Below are 21,810 nucleotides of genomic sequence, written 5' to 3' on the forward strand. Positions count from 1 at the left end.
TAATTCTTTTCATAAATAGACCTCTCCATTTTTAGCTTCATATTCAACCATTCATCATCTTTTTTCAACAGATAACCCTATATATACCACTTTTATATCATAATTTTCATATCTTAATTTGCCTATTTTTAATTTCATGGCCTCAAAACTTTCTTCTCCCATTCTTTGCACCACAATGCTATTATTGTAAAACAATATATATATTTCTTTTTAGTATTATTATCTGATTAAAATGTACGATAATTTTTAAAATTTAATTATCCAAAATCTGTATTTATTACAATTTCTGCTTAGTTTTCGTATACAACTTTTTACCGTTACTTTCCATTGAACTCTTTTTTTAATAGGACGGAGCCACAAAGTATGACCTTTTGAGACACGGAGAACCAAACATCCAATATTATAAATTTGTACCATACCTTTTTTAGATAGAATTATGCATTTAATACTACCCAAAAATAAGTATGCATTGAAAATGTTATTATTAAATATCATATAAATAATGATTTGTTTTTAGATGAGCCTAGTCCTGTTTTTAACTTTGAAATTGATATAGTTTTTTTTTTTTTTTGAATTTCTTCAAGCATTCTATTCTATTAGAAAAATAAAATTCATGAATAGTTTATAGTAAGTGTGCCGTTGGTGGTGAAAATAATGGTGCAACACTATTTAAAATCTAATTACTTTGGAGATTTGACATTATGAAAAACCATCGTTTTCTATCAACCATCGTTCGATTGCTTTTCAGTAATGTTATGTAACGTTAGATTTCTAATTGCAATTTTTTTATTGCATTTTTGTTGTCCGTAAACAATAATATTCGAAATTATATTAGAATCTATTCAATTTATTAAATTAATTAATATTAGCTTTTATTATCAACATTGAACTTTGTTGTTAACCGTTGGTTTGAAACGTTTCGTTGAGCTATACGTAGATCCACTATACACAATTATATACATTTTTTAATTAACTGGTAGAATGGTTTGTATCCCACACTCATACACGAAGGATTTTAAAATGATTTGTGAATATCAGATTTTATGATATTCAGATTTATTATTATAATAAAAAATTAGTTACTGGTAAAAAGATAAGATGAAATTTGCATTATAACAAAGTGAGAGAGTGTTAAATAAAACGATAAAAAATTATTTATTATCATTTTGACAACTCGTATATATATATATATATATAATATATATATATATATATATATATATATATATATATATATATATATATAATTACTTATACATAGTTAAAAGCTATTAATAATTGTATTTTAACATGTAATATAACTTTGAAACATGAGATGTGTGTCATTAAAAATAGCATCACAAGTCAATAATTATAATTTGCAATATTTTAGAAAGTAAAAAAATAATCTCAACAAACTTATCAGTCAAACCGTGTAACGGTCTCTGCGCATTCCACAGTCGTACAATCTCAGTTGGATTTCCAAACATAATTTGATCCTCAAATTATATTTTTTAATTTCTATTCAAATTTAATTTGTTTTTTTTATGTTCTTTTTGGAAGGATAAGGATTTAAGTCTCATTTGATATTACTTTAGTCTTTCGTTTAGGATTAAAACATATTATTATATTTCATAGTATAAATGATTTGCTAAAATTGTAAATGGTATAATTAAAAAATTATTTAAAAATGGGATTTATTTGTTGAATATATTTTGACTTTCAGATATTACCGACGGTTGATGTATTTGTTGTCAATACTAACGAAGAAAAAAATGGAAGACTTTTCAATTTTCTTTCAAAGAATGAGATGATAATTTGGAGGATCTAAACAGTCAAATTACGAGAAGGAGGACTTCGCCGTCCGATTTACGGTGGAACCGTGTAGAACGGTGAAATATTCCAGGTCGTTACAAGGGTAGAGACGTCATTTCAAATGAGTGCCAGAACTTCTGGTAAAAAGATCAGTGCAGCATTGACGTATCGGTGGTGTTGCCGAAAATCGTCGCCGTTAAAGGGAACTGAGAGAAGCTAACTTAGATACGCGCCACGTGGAAATGAATTGGCCATTGATTGGAAAAGTGAGTGGTGGGCCCTTCGTTTCTTCTTGTCGGCAGCGTTATTTTAATTTAATCAATGAAGCATGCGTTTTTGCATCATCAGTACACCCATGATGTAATATTAGTATGGCTAATATCATAATTATCATTTCAACAATACACGAAAAAATTATAATTTTCACCAGAAAATATTGTATAATAAATATAGTTGAAATATAATTGAGACTGATCCATTGTTTGAAGGGGAATTAGAAAAGGTAATGAAATAATATTAAATGAGTGATTTGTTTGGGTTAAGAAGGAAATATTAGGCTAGTATATCTTGAAGATGTGGTTGATTATGATGATTGGTGTCCTTTAAGAATGGGTAAGGGTGGTCCATGTTTAACCCATTTGTATTTTTTACTAATGGCATTATCTTTGTGGGGTAAGCATCAACCAACTAGCACAACTCATTAACAACATTCTTTACCATTTTTGTTCATCCTCTGGTCAGAGAATTAGGTTGTCTTAATATCAACTTCTGTTCTCCAGTAGTGTCATCCACCATCAAACAATTACAACAATGTCTGTTTCTTTTTCATTTCACAGTTAAAAGAGTTGGAAAGTGAAACCATTATCCTTTCTTGCCAACATATAATACAATTCTTAATCATTATCAGTATATTTGGATACATCATGCAAACTATTTAGACTCCTTTAAGTAAATATCAGGCATTGATTTGAAAAAAAAAATGCCTGATTATTTGTTTCCATATCAAAATAACATCATAACAAATTTATAGATGTAATATATCTGAAGCATTATTACAGCATCTCCCTGATTATTGTTTACACGTATTATAACAAAATCATTAAATAAAAATTAATTTTAAAGTTAAAAAATAATTAATTTGTTAAATTATAAACAAAACTTATTAATAGTTAAAATAGTTTTCATTAAATAAAAATGTATATTTAAATTGTGAATTAAAAATTTTAATTTATTCTTTAACATTAATTATAAATATATTAGATCAAGTAACAATCCACATTACTTTAGGAATAAGACTAATGCATGAACTATATGTTTCCAGTAAAGAGGAAAAATTGCACCAAAGAATTTGTTTCTAGAATAACATAGCTAAAATTTTGGTAATTAATATTAAAAATCAATTTATACTTTGATAAATAAATTAATTATAACTTTTTATTCATAATATATTTTAATTTAAATGTCAATGATTTTTAGTTTTAAATTAGTTAACACAGTGATCAATTATTTTCTGTCTCTAAAATCTCTAAAATTAATTGATATTTAATGACTCTTTTAGGATGGTTCTACGATAAAATTAGAAAATAAAAATAAATATTTTTTTACTATAATAAAAGTATATCTAATCAATTATATTATATTAATTATTATATTTAAAAAAATCATAGTGTTTTTAAGTAATATAGCTTATTATGGGTGAAGATATAAATTATGCAATCAAATAGCATTTTTTTAATCTGGTTAATGAAAATTTCTTTTAGATGTCACACTTTTTTTATTTTTTTATATTTATGTTTTGTTTGGATAAGAGGGAGAATAGAAAGGAAAAGAAGTGAAAAAAAAATTGAAAAGGGAAATTGTTTGAATTGAGTGAAAATTGAAAAAATTGTAATGGGTTTATTATTGTAATGGAATATTTTTTTTTATACATACACACGTATGTGTGTGTATATATATATATATATATATATATATATATATATATATTATATATATATATATATATTTTTTTTTATACATACACACGTATGTGTGTGTATATATATATATATATATATATATGATGATTCTCCCTTCATCTCCAAAACATATTTTAATTTCAATCATACCCTTCGTCTTTCACACATTTAACGAGAATATTTTGAATCTTTTAAAAAGTTAACTGTCTGCCGCATCTCAAACTCAAACCCTACACCCCCTTTCCAGATCAGTTCTCTCTCTTTTTCTCTCCCTCATTCTGCCATTTTTCTCTCCCCCGTATTCTGCCATTTTTTCTCCGGGTTCCCTGTGCCAAGCTACGTTCGTGTCGTGCAAAGCGTTCGTCCTTCGTGCTTTGCGTTCGTCCGTGCTTGCGTTCGTCGTGGTTCGTCTGTTTTTCACAGTGAGGTTTTTCTGGCGTCTAGTACCTTCCATCTGCAAAACCTTCCATCTGCTTTGTTTGTTGTTCTATGCATGTGCTTGGTTGGGTGCTCGCTTCGTGCGCCGGAGGTTGGTTCGTGTTCGTCGCCGAAGAACTTAAACGCCGTTGGAGTTACGGTCACAGACGTCCGCAGTTGGAGTTGCGGTCACAGACGTCCGCAGTTGGAGTTGCGGTCACAAACGTCTGCAGTTGGAAGTGTGGTCAGGTGCACAGAGAAACCGCATTTCGAACTGCGGAAAAAACAAACCGCAGTTCGATATGCGGAAAGCACAAACCCACCCACCACAGTTCGAAATGCGTAAAGCACGGAGATCCCACACACCACAGTTCGATCTGCGGAAAGCACAAACCCACCCACCACAGTTCGAAATGCGTAAGACAAACCGCACTTCGAAGTGCGTTAGATTTTTAGGGTTTAGTTTTTTTATTTTTTATTAGGTTAGTATATATTTATTTATTAGGTTTTATTTTTATTAGGTTAGTATAATAAATTTAATTTTTTATGTTAGTTGTTAAATAAAATTTTTTGTTTTAATATATTTTGAATTATTTTATTTGTTTGTTAAATTTTGTTGAATTTGTTATTTTTCAACATATTATTATTTTCGTAATATATTATTTATTATGTATTTAATTTTATTTAAGTTTTTAATTTTTTATGAAATTGAAATAATTATTAAATTGTTTATTGAATTAAATAATAATTATTATATGTAATGTTAAATATTATTTTGGATTTATTTATAATAATTTAATTATTATATATGTAATTTTTTTGGAATTAGGTACCATAAAAATATGCACATAAATATATAAACGCACTTCGAAGTGCGACCACTAGCAAACGCACTTTGAAGTGCGGTTAGGAAACAACATAAATATATAAAATGCATTTCAAAGTGCGACCACTAGGAAACAAAACAATTAATTAAGTTTTGACATTTTGTTAAATAAAGGGTAAAGAAGTAAAATTGGGGGTGCAGGACAAAGGCGGTGAGGTGCAGGAAGAAATATAATATATATATATATATATATATATATATATATATATATATATATATATAATTTAAAAAATATAAAATGAAATATAAAAGGTTAAAATAAAATTAAAATAAAAAATATTACCAAATCTGAATATAAAAAAGTATATTTTAAAATAATATAAATATATTAATTTTAAAAGTTTCAAAATCTAAATTAATTATTTTTATTTTATTTACTGTTTAAATATTTAAAAATATTTATTTTATTATAATATGAAAACACACACGCATTTAATTATCGGTTTTTCATAATACAGAAACATATATTAATAAAATATTAAATTATTTTATTTTTTATTTCTTATTTTATTATTTATTTTATTATAATATATGAGTGTATATATTAATAATATTTATATTATAATTAATAAAACATTTTGTTTAATGAATGTAAAGATAAATATTAAACATATGTGTTGTATTTGTTTACTGAATTATTACAAAATATTGAAAGTTTAACATTAGATATTTTTTTGCATTTCATATTTTTAAGTTTATTTTTCACATTTTATTTTTTGAAGTTGTATAAACAACATTTTTCATACATAAACACAATATTATTATTATTTTTATTTTTCATTTTTTAATCTATCTTCTTAAGAAAAAATATTTTAAGTTTAATTCGTAGTCATACAATATGTTTATTAAAATAAAGTTTGTATCTATAATACTTATAGTTTATATTTTTATATAGGATCTTCAAAATACTCTGTTATGCTGAAGACATTACATATAAAGAGCAGTATGAGATCTGATAATAAATATACACTCACTTATATATTATTATTATTATTATTTGATTATATCTCTATTGATAACTTTTAACACATCTATTTATAAATGAAAATACAGTAATAAATAAATAAAATACATATAATTGGATCTAAATGGGAAATAGTTTTTCTTATATATACATCAGTATTACTATAGATTCCTAAGTATGGAAAAGTGACACGAAAAGAAGAAACCTAACTTGAAGATATTTGAAAAAAAAAATTGGTTTTGTTCTCCCACGCTATGAGAAAGACAACATAATCATTGTTTTATTTTTGAAAAAAATATGGGCTTCATTTATGAAAGATTTATGTGTCTCAAAACTTTCTTAGAAATGAAGGGTGGAAGGTAGCTATAGAAGGACGTCTCATACCTATCTTTTTCCCATATGCCATTATACCCTTAAAACTACTATGCATCTTTTGCACCCCATAATCTCAATTTCTTATTTTAATAAAGGATTTTAATACAAAGATTATTTTAAATATTATCAGTAACTTATGGTAACATCTAATGGCTAATTTAGTAACTCAATATTATGTGTTTTACAACATTTTTGTCTATTAGATTCTCAAGTCTTAACTTAATGTATAAGTATATCTTTTTAGTCTTTAACCTAAGTATAATTCACAACCCATAATAAAAGTGGATTTGCAACTTTTTCAAGTCACTCTAGTTTGACTAAGTTAACTATTTTTTTACCAACACATGGAAAGAGCCATGCTAATATATTAGTATTTTTATAACTTATTAATTTTGTATTTTATCTTCAATTAATTCGAGAAATAAACTTTTTATTATTATTTTTTCTACTTGTTATTATTTGAAAAAAAATAAATGCACAATTAAACAAAATTAGTCTGTATTTCAAATTGAATTTGTTAATACACATTATTGAATTTTTTTAATTAGATTTTACGGGGGGAAAAAGTGAACATATAAAAGTTGAAAATTGAAATCTTGATAAAACTTGGACCATAAATCACTCGTATATTAGTATAATCATATACTGCAATGTTTTGAATGACAAATTTAAATTTAGTTATGATAAAAAAAAATATGTTTATTTTTATTAAAAAGTTATTTATATTTAGAAATGAAATGATTTTATGTTAATTTGTACAGTAAAGAATTTGAGTGGGCTTGATTTTGTTATATTAGGTTGATGATGAATGAAATAACGTGATGGTGGTGAATCAAAGTGGGTCCCAGTGAAAAAGTGAGCGTTGGATACGTATTACGATGCGAGTGGGCACGAGGAACGAGGCCGAGTATCTTTCGCTCTCACGGCAGACAACGTAAGATTTGGTGGTCCTGCGACACGTCGGAACAAATGTATCCACCAATGGTGGACGAACACGTGTCAAATGACCCATTCCTCCAAAATCAATTTTGAATCAGGTGGTCTCCAGGAACAGTAAAATATGAATACAACTGTAACTGTATCTTTTGGCCAAGTCAAGAAACTTGATGAGTGCACACTATGATTCATCAACTAGTCACTACCTTCTGCCACGTGTTCTCAGTTCAACACTGTCACCATTGACGACAGTATTCAGTTTTCCTTGTTACCGAAGAAAACTGTATGTATGTCTTTTGATTATGTCTTTGATTTTGATTGGAATTGTATATTCATGATAAGCTCCTTCAGAATATGTTTCAACTTTAATTTGTTATCTTTCTTTTTTAAATATGTTAGGGTTCACTGTTATGATTCCGAAGAAAGAACTGCGAAAAGTTAGACTGAATAATTAGTGTAAAAGTGATTGGGAAACAAGTGTTATGAGAAAGAGAGAAAGAACAAAAAAATTGTCTCGACAGAGTTTTTCAATTATGGTAATAGTAACAAATAGATTTATTAATATTAAATAAAACTGTTTTAATCTTATATTTTTAATATTATTATTCTTTTAATCTAAATAAATTTCAATCATTTTATTTATTTATTAGTTTTAAAATGTGTCTACGCACATTGTGGATGATGTTCATTTGTCTGTTTATTAAAGAAAATTAGGCATTGAGAAAAAGTTAATAAATATTTTTAAAATTTATAATTAAATTTTGAATAGAATCAATAAAATTAATTTATAGGTTTAAAAGTTATTGTTTATAAAATCATAAATAATAGATTTTGTAAAATTATAAAGGATAAAATATGTGTAAAAATAGAGTAAATTTTTTTAAATTATAAAAGATATAAATAATGTTGAGTTTTACTCGCTAAAAATATAAACTGATGTATAAACAAAATGATGTAATGTAAATTGCTAGACTCATATAATTAATACATAAACAAACTTGTTCAACATGAGTTGTTAGATTGTCTAATCAGTTTATGGACATTTTAGTCTAATGTGTATATATTATTATACTCGATTAATTAGTATACAAACAAATTTGTGTAATCTATATTGCAAGACTCATAATGTGTATTAATAAATTCATTTATTATGTCAATGAACGAATTTGTCTAACATATAACTAAACTCGTGTGATGTGTGTTATACATGCTATTCTTATATTCATCTAATTCATGTATGGAATGACTCATAATATTTTTTTGTTATATTCATCTAATCAATATATAAATAAACTCGTCTAATATATTAATGGACATCTGTAATGGCTTTTGCTATAGTCATATAATTAATGTATGAAAAAATTTGTCGTATTGCAATATTCATCTAAGCAGAAAATGAATAGATTTGTCTAATGTTTATTCATAGACTAGTCTTATTTGTGAGTGGAAAGACTCGTCTAATATGTATAATATATATTGATAAAGTCGTTTAATAAATATGTGAATGATTTGTCTAATGTATATTATTATGTCAATACATCCACAATCTCGTCTAGTTGTTTTACTTTGCTCATCTAATCAATATATTCTTTAACTTGTTTAGTAATTTTTGTTATACTCATCTTGTATGAAATGACTTGTCTAAATTTTAATAAAGAAGCGAGATAAGAATCCCATTATCTAACTAATAAAAACATTAAAATTTTAATTGAAAATTTTAAAATTAGAAAAGTTTAATGAAAAATAAATTAATTATTCCTAAATTTGTTAAACACTTGAAGTTTTAATCAATGATAAATATTTTCATTTGTAAAACTACAATTTGCAATTTAGGATTAAACATGTTTTTACTCTAAATTTAGATGCAAAATTAAAATTTGTTAATGTTTAAAACTTTAATACATTTTGGTTTTCAACTTAAAAAACAAACGGATACACTCTTACTAACTTATGGGATTAATTTTTTTTACGTTTTAAATAGTATTTCAGAACGATAATTTAGATAATATCAAACGATATAAACAACTCATACATCAATCTGAAACACCATTTGATGTGTAAAAAAAATGAAAGGTTAAAAACACTAAATCTATTTTATCTTATAAAAATTGTAATTAACTTTATTAAAGCTTTGAAAATGGACTAGTCTTAATTTTGTGTTACAATTTAAAAAATTTAAAAATTAAAAACCAATTTATTGGATAATTATATTTTTTATTATTTTTTTAATATGTCCTTTCATGTGATGTTGTCGTTAATGTACAAATTTAGTCAATTTAATAACATAGTCAATTTAATAACAGGAGAGACAAAACAAGATGAAAAGTGATCTGACTCTTTTAGTAATAGAGAAGAAAATTTATCTTTCTCTTTATTTCATAGAAAAAAATAGAAGTAGTATTTAATTTTTTTTTTCCTCTTCATCTCTCAGCTAGAAATTAGTATTACTGGAAAGTGAAATTATCATAAAAACACATGAACTAAACAATAACGCACGAAATTTAATGAGAAAATAATAACTTAAGAAATTAATTGGAGAAAAGCTCAATGAAAAAAATTAATAAAGATAAAACATGAATAAAAATTGTTGGGATCAAATACTTAACTTAAAAGTTTTTTTATTTTATTTTATTTTTAGATAGTAATGGTTATTAGTATTTTATTAATATAGAATTTTAATTGTTATATATATAGAAGTTTTATTAATACAACTAATAATTTTTTGTCACCCACGGAACTTACCTTAGATATCTTTGTATGGTATTTGTTTAGATATTTATTCATTTATTTTTTAGTAACACAAAAAAATGTACTTTAAATTTATTTACTTAATGAGTAAGAACTTGATTCATTCTTTTTGTAATTTAAGTTAAATATAAATAATACTATAAGAAAATTACAAGAAAATTTTTAAATAATAATTAATTCTAGTATAAAAATATATTTAAAAATTATTTTTTAATTAAAAATAATTTTTTAATCAAAATTTTGATAATTAATATTAATGACTAATTTTAAAACTAATTTATAGAAATTAATTATAATTTCTTAGAAATATTTAAATTATCAATAATTTCTAATTTAAAAATAATATCTAAATTATTACTTTTGTTATTAAAATTAATTATTATGAAAATATTTCTTTTGAGTATTAAAACGCATTATTGTTTCATTCAACACTCATCCATCTTTTCAGCATAAGGTACAAAAAATATGCATTTAAAACTTAAGATGTTTTATTATTTATGGAAACTTTAAAATGCTGATAGTCTTTTATTTAGAAAATAATCTTGTTTGTGACGTCATATTTAATAGTCAAATATAAAGATAACGAGTCAACAATAATCATGAATTGTGCAACAAGGCATAGAGAGTGTTGTTGACTACATATATACCACGCTATTTAAATTATTTTATTACAATGGAAAAAATAACATACAAAACCAATCAGTTTATATTTTTAACTAATATAAAAATTTAAATATATAAAATAAAGACTGTAGAAAAAGAGAAAAAACGTACATGTAAAAGTTCAGTGGTTTAGTTGATAACTTTTTTTTTCCAAAATAAACTGATTTTAAATTGTTATGTTTTTTTTTCTCCTTTGAAGATAGATACTAGTGTTATACACACTAGGAAGTGAAATTCAATTTTAAAATTTTTGTTTCAATATTTTAATTAATAATTTTTATAATTTGCATGACTTATTAATTATTTAGTAGTGGTTGCAAGAGAGTCATACTAAAAATAAATAAAAGCCGACAGTGAGACTCGTGTACGACAAGCATGTTAAACAAAAACATGAGTTGGTTTCTAAAGGGTCAAAAACATTTTCATGTAAATTGATGAAGGTCAAGTAATCAGCAACATTTTTCAATCAAGAAGTTAAATGTCACATTCAAAATTCTTCTATAATATTATTTGGCTTTAATTTGTATATTACGAACAATTATTTTAAATTTACTTGTAAGAATGATATAAAAGAGTTTTTAGCCTAACATATAAATGCTAGATAGATATATGTGTATTTTCTTTTGAGATTTTATTTAAATGAACATTGAACAAATTGGTATAAAATATCAGAATAATACTTTTAATCCAAACAGTGATAGAGTTATGAATATTTTAGTTACATACTAATTATTTTATAACTTTTTAGTTTTTTTATTTACATAAATTTAAGAAATTGAAATACCTAATTGGTATGTTTAGTTTCTGTTATATTGGGGACATTCTTATTACTTTGACACCCCATTTACCATTTATATTTATGATAATTGACACGATTCAATCTCATTATCCAAAAATAATATATTACAAATATGACAACAATTGATGACACATATTTAAATATTTAGTAATTAACTTTTAAGTTTATTTTGTCTGATGATATAATGTAATTTCGATTCCAACAACATTTTAGTTCTTAAAATTGTTTAAAATGATTGAACTAATTATGTTTCTTTGACATTGCTATATTTAATTTCATATTTTAGATTAATGCAAGATAGACAATGTTTTTTTTTTTAAATTATATTATAAAGATGAACAAATAAGTCCTATAACATATCTCAATTTTTTAAAATTATATACAAACATTTCTTTTATTTTAAAAAATGTATTTTTTTTTTAATTTTAAAAACTTTCTCACTTAAGTTTTAAAAATAATATACTATTATAATTCATATTGTAAGAATCAAATTGAATTCACCAGTTAAAATCTCTAGCATTTGAATAAAAAACGAGTTAATCGTATGTTTCATGTTTATAGTACCTGGACCAGACCAAAAAAAAAAGCCCATGATCACTTTTAATTCGCAGGAGTGATATTTTTAGGCAACGGAAAAAAAAACATACTAAAGTAAATAAGATTATTACAAAAGTGTTAGATAGCAGTTTAAATATTTAATATGATTATAAATTTGAAATTTTTACCACACACCATTAATTAATCTAAAACAATTTTATATTAATTGAAAAGGCAGTATACACATAATATAGATCAAAATTAATAAATAAATAAAAATATTGTGAATCAATTCTTTTCCTCCAATTCAATATTGGAAAACTCAATTATTTAAAACAAACCATAAATAAATTAACAATAATTTGTAACATTTAATAATAGACTATTCCTAAACAATAAAACTCATGATTCTCATCCTCACAATTTCCAATACAGGAATATAGAACACAATGATGTGAAGAAATTTATTTTCCCTTCCATTGGGCAACAAAGAAATAAGGTCAAACAAGGAATAAATTTGGGAAGAAGCACTCAGAATTTTCAATGTATCAAGCAAAGGTAAGAAGATATGGTCAAATAATCAATCTAAAGCACATATTCCTTCCTCCATGCACTTGCATATGTTCCCTATCAAGGAAAACAAAATGCTACAATAGATATTAAACTATCACTTCTAACTCAAAATTTTAACAATAAATTTTTAAAATTTTATTTTTATACATTAATTTGATTCATTAATATCACTTGAAAGGAATTTGTTCACCTTTGACTAAAAAGAGAGGAAATAATACGAATAGCATGAAAATTGCACTCAAGCTTGTGCTATTTTCCTGGAATTTGGCCACAAATATTCTGATTCTTTGTATTAACATAACATAGCAAGAAGGGGTAACTTGCATGCAAAAAACTTTGAATGAAGAAGAATAGGCGAATAGGTGCATGAAGAGTGATAATAATCATTGACTTTGAAGGTCACAACAGTAACCATAGTGGGGTCATAGAATTTTAAAAGCACTCCATGGCCACAATGGTCAAACTTTGGCATGAAGCCACCAACATATTATGCACAAACTTGACACCCAAATGCTAAGTAAAATCAACCAACTTTGCATTCGTCAACACATGTGAAAGAGAAACACATTCAATTTCCATGGAAAAAATGGAACCACTTACCACCTATTTCATTATTATCTTGTTTGAGTTGTAACATATTACCAATGTATGGTAAATAAACATTCTTTTGTAATTTGAGTTCTAACATTTTATATGATATTTTATTTCAAGTAGTGTTTTCGCATCTCACTCTAACATTCTTATATTTTTGTTACTTTTTATTTTTAAAATATTTATTATTTTGTAAAGTCAGATGTAAATCAATGACAATAAGAATGAAAATTGAAAATAACTAGTCCAATAGCATCAAAGTTCTTGAAATCAGGCAATGTTCATTTGGCTGACTATTTTTTTCCTACCTCTGTTTCTTCATTTCAATGGGTTTTGAAAAAGTAAAAAAACAATAATGTTACTATGGCCTGAAGCTAGCGGATCTGTAGGATGACAAATTGCAGAGTTAAGGCGCATTTAAACCCAGCGGGTGGATGTCCAAGAAAGCGTTCCACAATCATTTGGTTCTGACAACCGTTGAACAGAGTTAAGACGCAATTAATGTCACAACGGCTACTATTAAGTAATTAGGGTTTGCATTAATAATCATTAAGAGGTAAATTAATTGGTCAGATTCCTTTGAACTCTATAAATAGGGGTTTACTTTCGAGGTAAAAGGACTTTTTGGACAAATAATTAAATTAAGAAAGATCTACGGAGATAAAATCTGACTTGAGCGTTAGAGTGTCTTCTGCAAGTTAATCCCGAACGGTACGGATTCAACACAAGGGATTATCCTCATCCCATTTCAGAATAAACAAATAATAATCATGTTTTAAATTTGTAAATTGTAGGATTTAGACACATGTTTAAGATTGTATAATTCAGAAAATATTTTGAACATATAATTCGAAAATATGTCTCAAATTACATAATTTGAAATTCATTTTTTATTTCAAAAATATATTTTAAATTTTATATTACGTCATCCAGAAACGTGTTTCATATTATACAATACATATTTTTAGATTATGTAATTTAGAAAAGTATTTTATATTATATGATATAAAATATATATTCAGATTGTATAATATTTGAAATTTATTTTCGGATTATGTAATATAAAATATCCTGATATATAGATAATTTGGATTTTTTTCACACTTATGGAGCTGTAGGAAGAAATAACGGGATAGTAAAAGAAATTGTCCGTTGGGCCAAGTAAGTGAGTCCAATAGTCCTATGGGGATTTTCCAAAGCCCATACATATATATAAAAAACAATTTTAACACATTTTTGAAGAAAACAATAGGTTCTTTGATCTTTCAATTCCAAGCTTTGTTCGATTTTCTCACAAAGTCAAGAATTTCTTACATGAGATTATATAAACATTTGATTTGTGTTTTTAATAGAAGTATAGTCGAACAAAATATTTGCTAAATTAAAAGCATCGATTGAAGTTGAAATATGAAAATATAAATATTGAAATAAGATTTGATGCCAAATTTTAAAAGCAACGAAGGACAAACAATGCGCTTCCATGACCTGCCACTTCTGCTGATAATGCATCATTCGTTGTTACATATGTTTCACTCCATGTTTCGATTCCCCAGCAAAGTCTCAACATGCTTCCACCTGGTTGCACAATAGCCAGGTCTACTATGTTTGCAGATATTGTTGTTTTCCCATCATTTAGATTGAAAAAAGCAACATAGACCTCCCCTGAAAGAAACCAAAACCAAAACAACAATTAATGTTAGTTGGACAAAACTTTTAGTAGTTTCTTAATTTAGTTATCGTTAAGACGAACCGTTTCTTCCAGTTGCAATCCAAGATCTAACTCCATCAGGATAACCTTCAGCTGCAAGATTGGAGTAAGTAGACTGTACTTTTGTGACATTGTGTCCTGCGGTCTTGGCACCATCTAATGTTGTGATATGAGGAAACTACATAAAAAAAGCAGAAACAGTGCCAGTGTAAGATTTAAGAAACATTGATTGCAAAAGAAAAAGCAAGAAATTTTTCACGTGCCTCCTGATTGTTTGAGCTAAAAGAGTTTATCTCCAGAAGGGTAGGATTTGTGATAAGATCATAGGTCTGTGGATCAATGTTCCGTAGATCCCCTCCATACATAATGGGAGACTTTGCCATACACCACAAAGTCATCTGTGAGATGAGAATAACACCACTTAGAATTCATTACTTTACATGAATATATGTCCTCTCTCCAATATACAGTAATTCAATTATGCTGTGTGCTTTTGCATATGTACCTGAGTTCTTTTCTCATCTTGAGTAAGGTTAGTAAACCTGTGTGGACCTTCATGAGCGTCTATGGAAAAACAAAACAGAAAAAAAGAAGTTTTTGTACTTTATATTCTTAAACATCTAACAAAAAAACTCACTGAATGTAAATTAGAAAACTATTATGCATTGATCCTAATGAATCAAGGAAAAAGTAGAAATGCAAGGGAATTTAGGCTAACCTGGATCAGTTAGCCATCCAAATGGTAGCATGTCCAAATCAGGCCAAGATTGTCCCTTTAAACCTTTTGCTCCTGTTAAATTAGATGCGGCAAAGTCTCTGAAAGGTAAATGAAACGAATGAAAAATGTCGAAGATTGACATATTTTGAAGAGAAATTGACATGTTTTGAAGTCAAACATTGGATGGCATTTTATCAAATACCTTGATACATTAAAATGAGATAAGATTGTTGGCCATTTATCCCAGTCATCTTTTGTTACACGGTACATGTTAACTAGACCACTAACCATCTCAGCCATTTCTGGTGTTGCACTGACTCCAGGAGACAAAGAAAATGCAATGGAATTGTTAAGGCCATTCAGAATCTGCATACAATGTAACTTAAATGAGGAAATGTTTTCCACGTCTTGGCTTTTAAAATTTTGCAGTATACCTCTGATACATATGTTATCTCACCCAAATCCAGGTCCTCACCAAATACACAATCTAGTTTCACTGTAACAGATCAAAGCAGAAAATTCGTATAAATGTGTCAAAGCTGAAAGTAAAATGCACGATCTACTGTAAGAAATGAATGTGTTGCATAATTTGTGATAGTACAAACATGATAAGAAGAATGTATTATAGTGGATTGAATACCAAAATCAACTCCCCAAGAAGCATATAACTCATAAATTGATCTTAGGAAGGCTTTTCCAGCTCCTGTTGTTGTGTTTATAGCCATGAAACCATTATTCATCCATCTACAAGCCCTTGATGGGATTCCAATGTCTTTCGCGTACCACACTCGACCAGATTCCATGTAAGGTTGTCCCTGGTAAGGTTCAAAAGCAGAAAAATATTTCAAATAAAATTGACCGGTATATTATACACCAATATTTTATTTTTAAATTATATTGTCATATTTATGAATTTATATATTTTTATAATGTTTATATAGATATACGTGTTAAACCGAAAATTGTATGACTAAAAGAAGTGTTAATTAAAATAAAAAGAAGCGTTTATTAAAAATGTAAGGCTATACTATTTTGCATGTATTATTATTAAGGGCAATAATATAATTTTTTGAGAATATTTTGATAAAAATACATGTGTAATCTTTTTATTGGATTTAGAGTATGTCAATACAGTAACAAATAAATAATGAATCAGTATTGTGTCAAAATCTTATAAAATAATCTACGAAAATATATTTTTCCTATTATTAGTACTTTATATCTTTATTGATGTCATTTTAGTTTATTTTTTAAAATAATGTTGATTATGTTTTGGACATAAATATAAACCTATGACATTGAAACACTAATGTTATCTGCATGGAAAAAAAAGTTTCACCCCATCATATTTTCTTTTAGATTTTTTAATTTTTTTTGAATTATCATAAGCCTAAGTTATGATTGGAGATCAAAATTAGTGAAAATAAAGACTATCCAGTGAGAAGTAATTGAGTAATTAGTAGGCCATGTTTTTTAGTCAATAGGGTCAGAGTTGTTGATAAATTTAGCCTATAAAGAGATATAGTATAAGGATGATAGTATATAAATTTTGAATCAAAATCAAAATGTTCTTTTATAAGAGCCTTATAGAATTTTGACATAAAAATTCAAATTTAAATTTTATCATGCTAACATCATACTGTTATAGTTCATTATTCACCTTTTGATCTCTTTTTATTATGACATTAATATCCTAGATCGAAAATCAAAATATTTAAAATTGTTTATTTACGTTATCAGTTTTCAAACATGCACTTTGATTAAAAAAAAACTATTTATATTAAAATCTTTTTTACATAGAAAATCTTAAATATCGACATTTTTTTATTAAAAACCAAACTACTTACGTTTTTCTATTTCAACTTGGAGTGGGTGAGATATTTGTTAATTTAATATTATATTAATGGAGGATAAAAACTAAAGATAATTAATTAGTTAAATTGTAATTAAAAATACTTAGTTTAAATATTACAAAAATTTATCAAACTAGAATCAATAATCTTTTATCCAAGTGTAGAATTAAGTTTATGTTTTAAATAAGATATCATGGAGTTGGAATGTATAGTAGAAGAATGAAAAGATGATGGAGAAGCAATATACCGTAGTTGTATCTAGTATTGGCGTGTTATGATTGAATGCCTGTGTACTGATTCCAGCCATAAGATGAATCCCAAACTTCAAACTCATATTATGCACTTTGTTAGCTACATCAGTGAACCCTCTTCTTCCTCCCGAAGAAGGCCATCTTTCAGTGTCAGGGAGCATTCTTCCCCATTCATCAATCATATCAAAATCAATAGAATTTTTGTCACCCTTCAGACTCCTGTACCAGAGGAAATCCACAACAGCATACTGCATGCTTTCAGAGGAAATGTTACACACAGTTTTTTCATTACTAAACATATTCAGAGTATGAGACTGCAATACAACACCTCATATCCATGACAAAGTAACTTCTGAGAAACTATATTTGCATTCTGTAAGAATTCTTCTTCGGAAATGACCCAGCTAAATGCATCGTAGGAGTTCCAACCTCTTGGAGGGATCACAGCATTTTGAGATGACACACTGAAATCAAGAGTAAATCAACGGTTTGAGTCGTTTCACATTAATACTTTTTCTCATGTTAAACACAAATTCTTCTCAGTTCATTATAACGAGACACACTTGTTTAACCTTTTGTATAGAATATTTTCAATACAGAGATAATAACAGAGACACTGACTAAAGAAATACAAGAGAATGAACTTTTTCTAACCCAAAACTTGTAAGCTAAAGTAGTGTTCATAAGATCATAAAATACTCTCTTTTCTTTATCTTTTTGCAATGAATTAATATTGAAACCCACAGGCAAGGGAATGTGATGTTGAAATACCTTTGAATTGCACATAGACATAACAGGAAGGAAAGAGAAAGAGGTGAGATGCATTTCATGTTGCAGCCAAGACTCTTCTAACCATGAAGTGTTATCCATAGGAATTTCTAGTATTTATAAACTTGGATTTAAGTTTTTATAAAAAAAAATAGATTAAATATGTTTTTAGTTTTTAAACTTATATCTTAAATGTAAAATTGAAATTTGTTATTGTTTTAAATTTTAATATATTTAACTTCTTAAATTTTAAAAATTAATAGATATTCTTTCTAATTTAATTAAGTTAAATTTGTTTGAGGTGTCAAACACATTTTAAGATAATATTTGAATTATTTATATATTTTTGACATATTTAAACTCAAATACCAAGTTAAAATATAACTGGAATCCGAAAAACATTAATGATTAAATGGTTAATTTAATTTTTGAAATTTTACATTAATATAGGAAGAGAAGTCAAATAACTTTTTTAAAAGGGATGGTTCAAATAACTAGAGGTATAGAGTTCTATAGAAGAGTATTAAAGACTAAATGATTAATTTCATTTGGAAATTTTACTTTATCTCAAGCTGAATAGAAGTTAATTAATTTTTTAATAGGATTTGGTTTAAATAATTAAAGTTAATCTTTTTTATTTATGTTAAAAATATGTTATATTATTACTTAAATATCCAGATCAGGATTATAAAATGAAAATCAGGAATTTATTTGATTTTTTTCTTTGTTGCAGGGGCCAGGATGATAAAGAAAAACAATTTGAGAGCCTGATTAGACCATTTATTCTACTATTTGATAGATAAATGAGAAATTTTTAACTATTTTTATATGTTATTTTTGAACTTTATTATTGTCTATATATGATTTACTATTAGAATGAGGAATGAAATAGCTTAAATTTGTGTTTAAGATAGTTGTAAAGATTAAATTATTTTAATAATTAATTATAATTAAAATGTAATAATTTTTAAATAATTAAATTTCTCTGGATCTAGAAAAAAACAGTTTTTTACCTACAAAAGATATACTTATATGGTAGAAACAAAAAATAAACTATCAAAAATAATTACAATTAAAATTAAAAATAGTTTTTTATTCTAAAAACAGAAAAAAATCTCTAACGAAAACTATTTCCCAAAATATATTTTCTTAATCCGTGTTAGGTGATGATAGAGAACGTTTTCTAACCCTTTATTTGGTCTTGAATGTCTGATAAGACATTGCACTTTCAATCTATTTAGGAACAAAAAAGATGGCTTTGTCTTTCCTTGACAGAGAACACTTGTAATGCCCAGATCATTTAAGGCAATGTGGAAAGTTTGACAAATTTAGATGAAGTTCACTTTCCATTCAATGTATTTAAATTTAATTTTTACTAATTTAAATTTAATGAAGAAATAAATTATTAAATTAATATTGTGTATATATAACTTTTATAATTAATTTCAATTTAATATTAACCACAACATTCTATTTATTATATAATTATATTTTAAATAAATACTAAAATATAAATTTAATATTAACTTATATTCTCTTTATATAGTAGTGAAAACAGTGCATATGTGTCAACTTTTTATATATTTTACTTTAGTAAAAAAAATTAAACTATACAACGCTTTTATTAAAAATAATATAAAAATAAAAAATTTGTATAATTTTTTATTCTTAAATAACTTTTTAAGTTAAAAATTTGTATTTATTAAAAGAATAAAATGATAAACCTAATCCAACCTTATAAAACCAACTTATCTTTAATTATTATGTGAAACTTCTACAATACTAGGTATGTCATTTTGTTGATAAAAATATTAGATAATATAAATTTAATTGAAAACTATAAATTTATTGAAAACTCAATAAACCATAAAAAATTATTACTTGTACGATTTTGTATATTTTTTGTATATTTTAAATCAATTATTACTAGAACCAATGTAGTTTGTTGATCTTAGGACACAAATCACAGATGCACTTTTTCAGTTTTACCCTTTTATTTTAGTATATACAATGTTGCAAATATTTTTATCTTTGTGAGCAACATTTTCAACACAAAATAATAACTCTCTTCTACCATGCTACTATTGTAATTTTTCCATTCTCTGTATTTCCTTTCACTATGTCATTATTATTGCTTCTTCCATCATGGTCCACTCTAATTTAATGTCACACCAATTACACATTATAAATCTTTTGTCACAACATTTATTGTTGAAGGTGTCTAATTAGAAGTGGAAAAAAAATCATACTAAAAAATATCATTTGTTAAATGATTAGTGTATGACAAGACTAAGATAATATGTTTTTTTTTACTAAAATGTATTTCCTTTTTCAAATTTATAAAAATGAATAATTTTTTTCTTAAAAAAATATTTAGATGCATAAGTTGTCCTACTACCTACAAAGAACATTTAAGACAATAAAAGACAAGTGAGTTAGAAGATATATTAAGTATAACATTCTTTTATTAGCGCAAATGCAAATTTAGTCTTTTTTTTTATCTTGTATCTTATAGTTCCAACATATATGTTTCTTTTAAGGTTTGCAAAGTTATGTCTAAAAAATTGTGAAAATGTGGCCAACAAATATCTTTATGTTCACAAAGAACATGGATCAACAATAATATGTTGTATTAATGATTAAAAGTTTGATTCAGTATAGTAAATATGAAAAATAAAATAAGAAAAAGTTAACAAACAAACAAATCTCTTTCAAGAGAGTCTCCTTAAGTAGAAAATGTATACGTATTAATTAATTGCATGAAGTATGATATTGGAAGAAGCTTCAGTAAACAAGCATTGACCTTGTTAAAAATGATATGATAATCAATATTGATATACTTAGTTATTTTTCATGAAAAAAACTTGATTTGAAACAATTTGAATGATAAATCGTTTGTCCCAATATAAAATGACACGTTGAACTAAGAAAATATGAAAATATTGTAAAATATAAATGAGCTACTGAATTTCACATGCTAAAGCATAATGTTCAATCTTAATAAGCTTTGAAAAATCTAGATTATTTTCTTAAATAATACAAAATGAGAGAAGAACAAAGATAGACAAAGAAGTTATGTGAACCACAAAATGATCTTTTGTAGAATAATTCACTAACAAAAGTGTACATTTGTAAAAGTGAAAATTGTAGATTTTAACAGTTAAAAATAATCGAAAATAAAATTTCTGACAATTAAAATAATTATCAAAATTATATGTTAAAAAGTATTTATGCAACAAAAATTTAAATGTTGATATTATTTTAGAAAAAA

The 21,810-nt window shown here is 25.7% G+C and overlaps 1 protein-coding gene across 3 annotated transcripts; it reads right to left on the reverse strand.

The window, feature by feature from the left end:
- Nucleotides 1-14,601: 14,601 nt before the first annotated feature.
- On the reverse strand, nucleotides 14,602-18,612 carry LOC124845096 (alpha-galactosidase-like). Of its 3 annotated transcripts, XM_088104573.1 has the most exons (11): nucleotides 18,543-18,612; nucleotides 18,100-18,235; nucleotides 17,768-18,019; nucleotides 16,308-16,482; nucleotides 16,102-16,163; nucleotides 15,870-16,033; nucleotides 15,668-15,765; nucleotides 15,455-15,513; nucleotides 15,213-15,347; nucleotides 14,992-15,127; nucleotides 14,602-14,903 (listed from the first exon to the last, which is right to left on the reverse strand). In XM_088104573.1, the coding sequence occupies exons 1-11, from the start codon at nucleotides 18,599-18,601 to the stop codon at nucleotides 14,689-14,691; spliced, it is 1,491 nt and encodes a 496-aa protein (XP_087960699.1). In that variant the 5' UTR covers nucleotides 18,602-18,612; the 3' UTR covers nucleotides 14,602-14,688. The 3 variants fall into 3 exon arrangements, with proteins under 3 accessions (XP_087960699.1, XP_087960738.1, XP_087960718.1); XM_088104612.1 differs by lacking the exon at nucleotides 18,543-18,612 and having other exon boundaries at nucleotides 17,768-17,990; nucleotides 18,100-18,215; XM_088104592.1 differs by lacking the exons at nucleotides 18,100-18,235; nucleotides 18,543-18,612 and having other exon boundaries at nucleotides 17,768-18,025.
- Between the last annotated feature and the right edge of the window lie 3,198 nt (nucleotides 18,613-21,810).

Source organism: Vigna umbellata, chromosome 1 (genome assembly GCF_029865625.1).
Source record: "Vigna umbellata cultivar VRB3 chromosome 1, Vumbellata_1.0, whole genome shotgun sequence".
NCBI classification, from domain to species: Eukaryota; Viridiplantae; Streptophyta; class Magnoliopsida; order Fabales; family Fabaceae; genus Vigna; species Vigna umbellata.

Excerpts from the sequence above, each read along its gene's own strand:
- LOC124845096 (XM_088104573.1), bottom strand. The coding sequence starts at position 18,601 with ATGAAATGCATCTCACCTCTTTCTCTTTCCTTCCTGTTATGTCTATGT. Across the intron at positions 16,164-16,307 it reads TTCTTGGGGAGTTGATTTTG|TGAAACTAGATTGTGTATTT; the intron begins GTATTCAATCCA and ends GATCTGTTACAG. Across the intron at positions 15,514-15,667 it reads TGGATGGCTAACTGATCCAG|ACGCTCATGAAGGTCCACAC; the intron begins GTTAGCCTAAAT and ends GTTTTTCCATAG.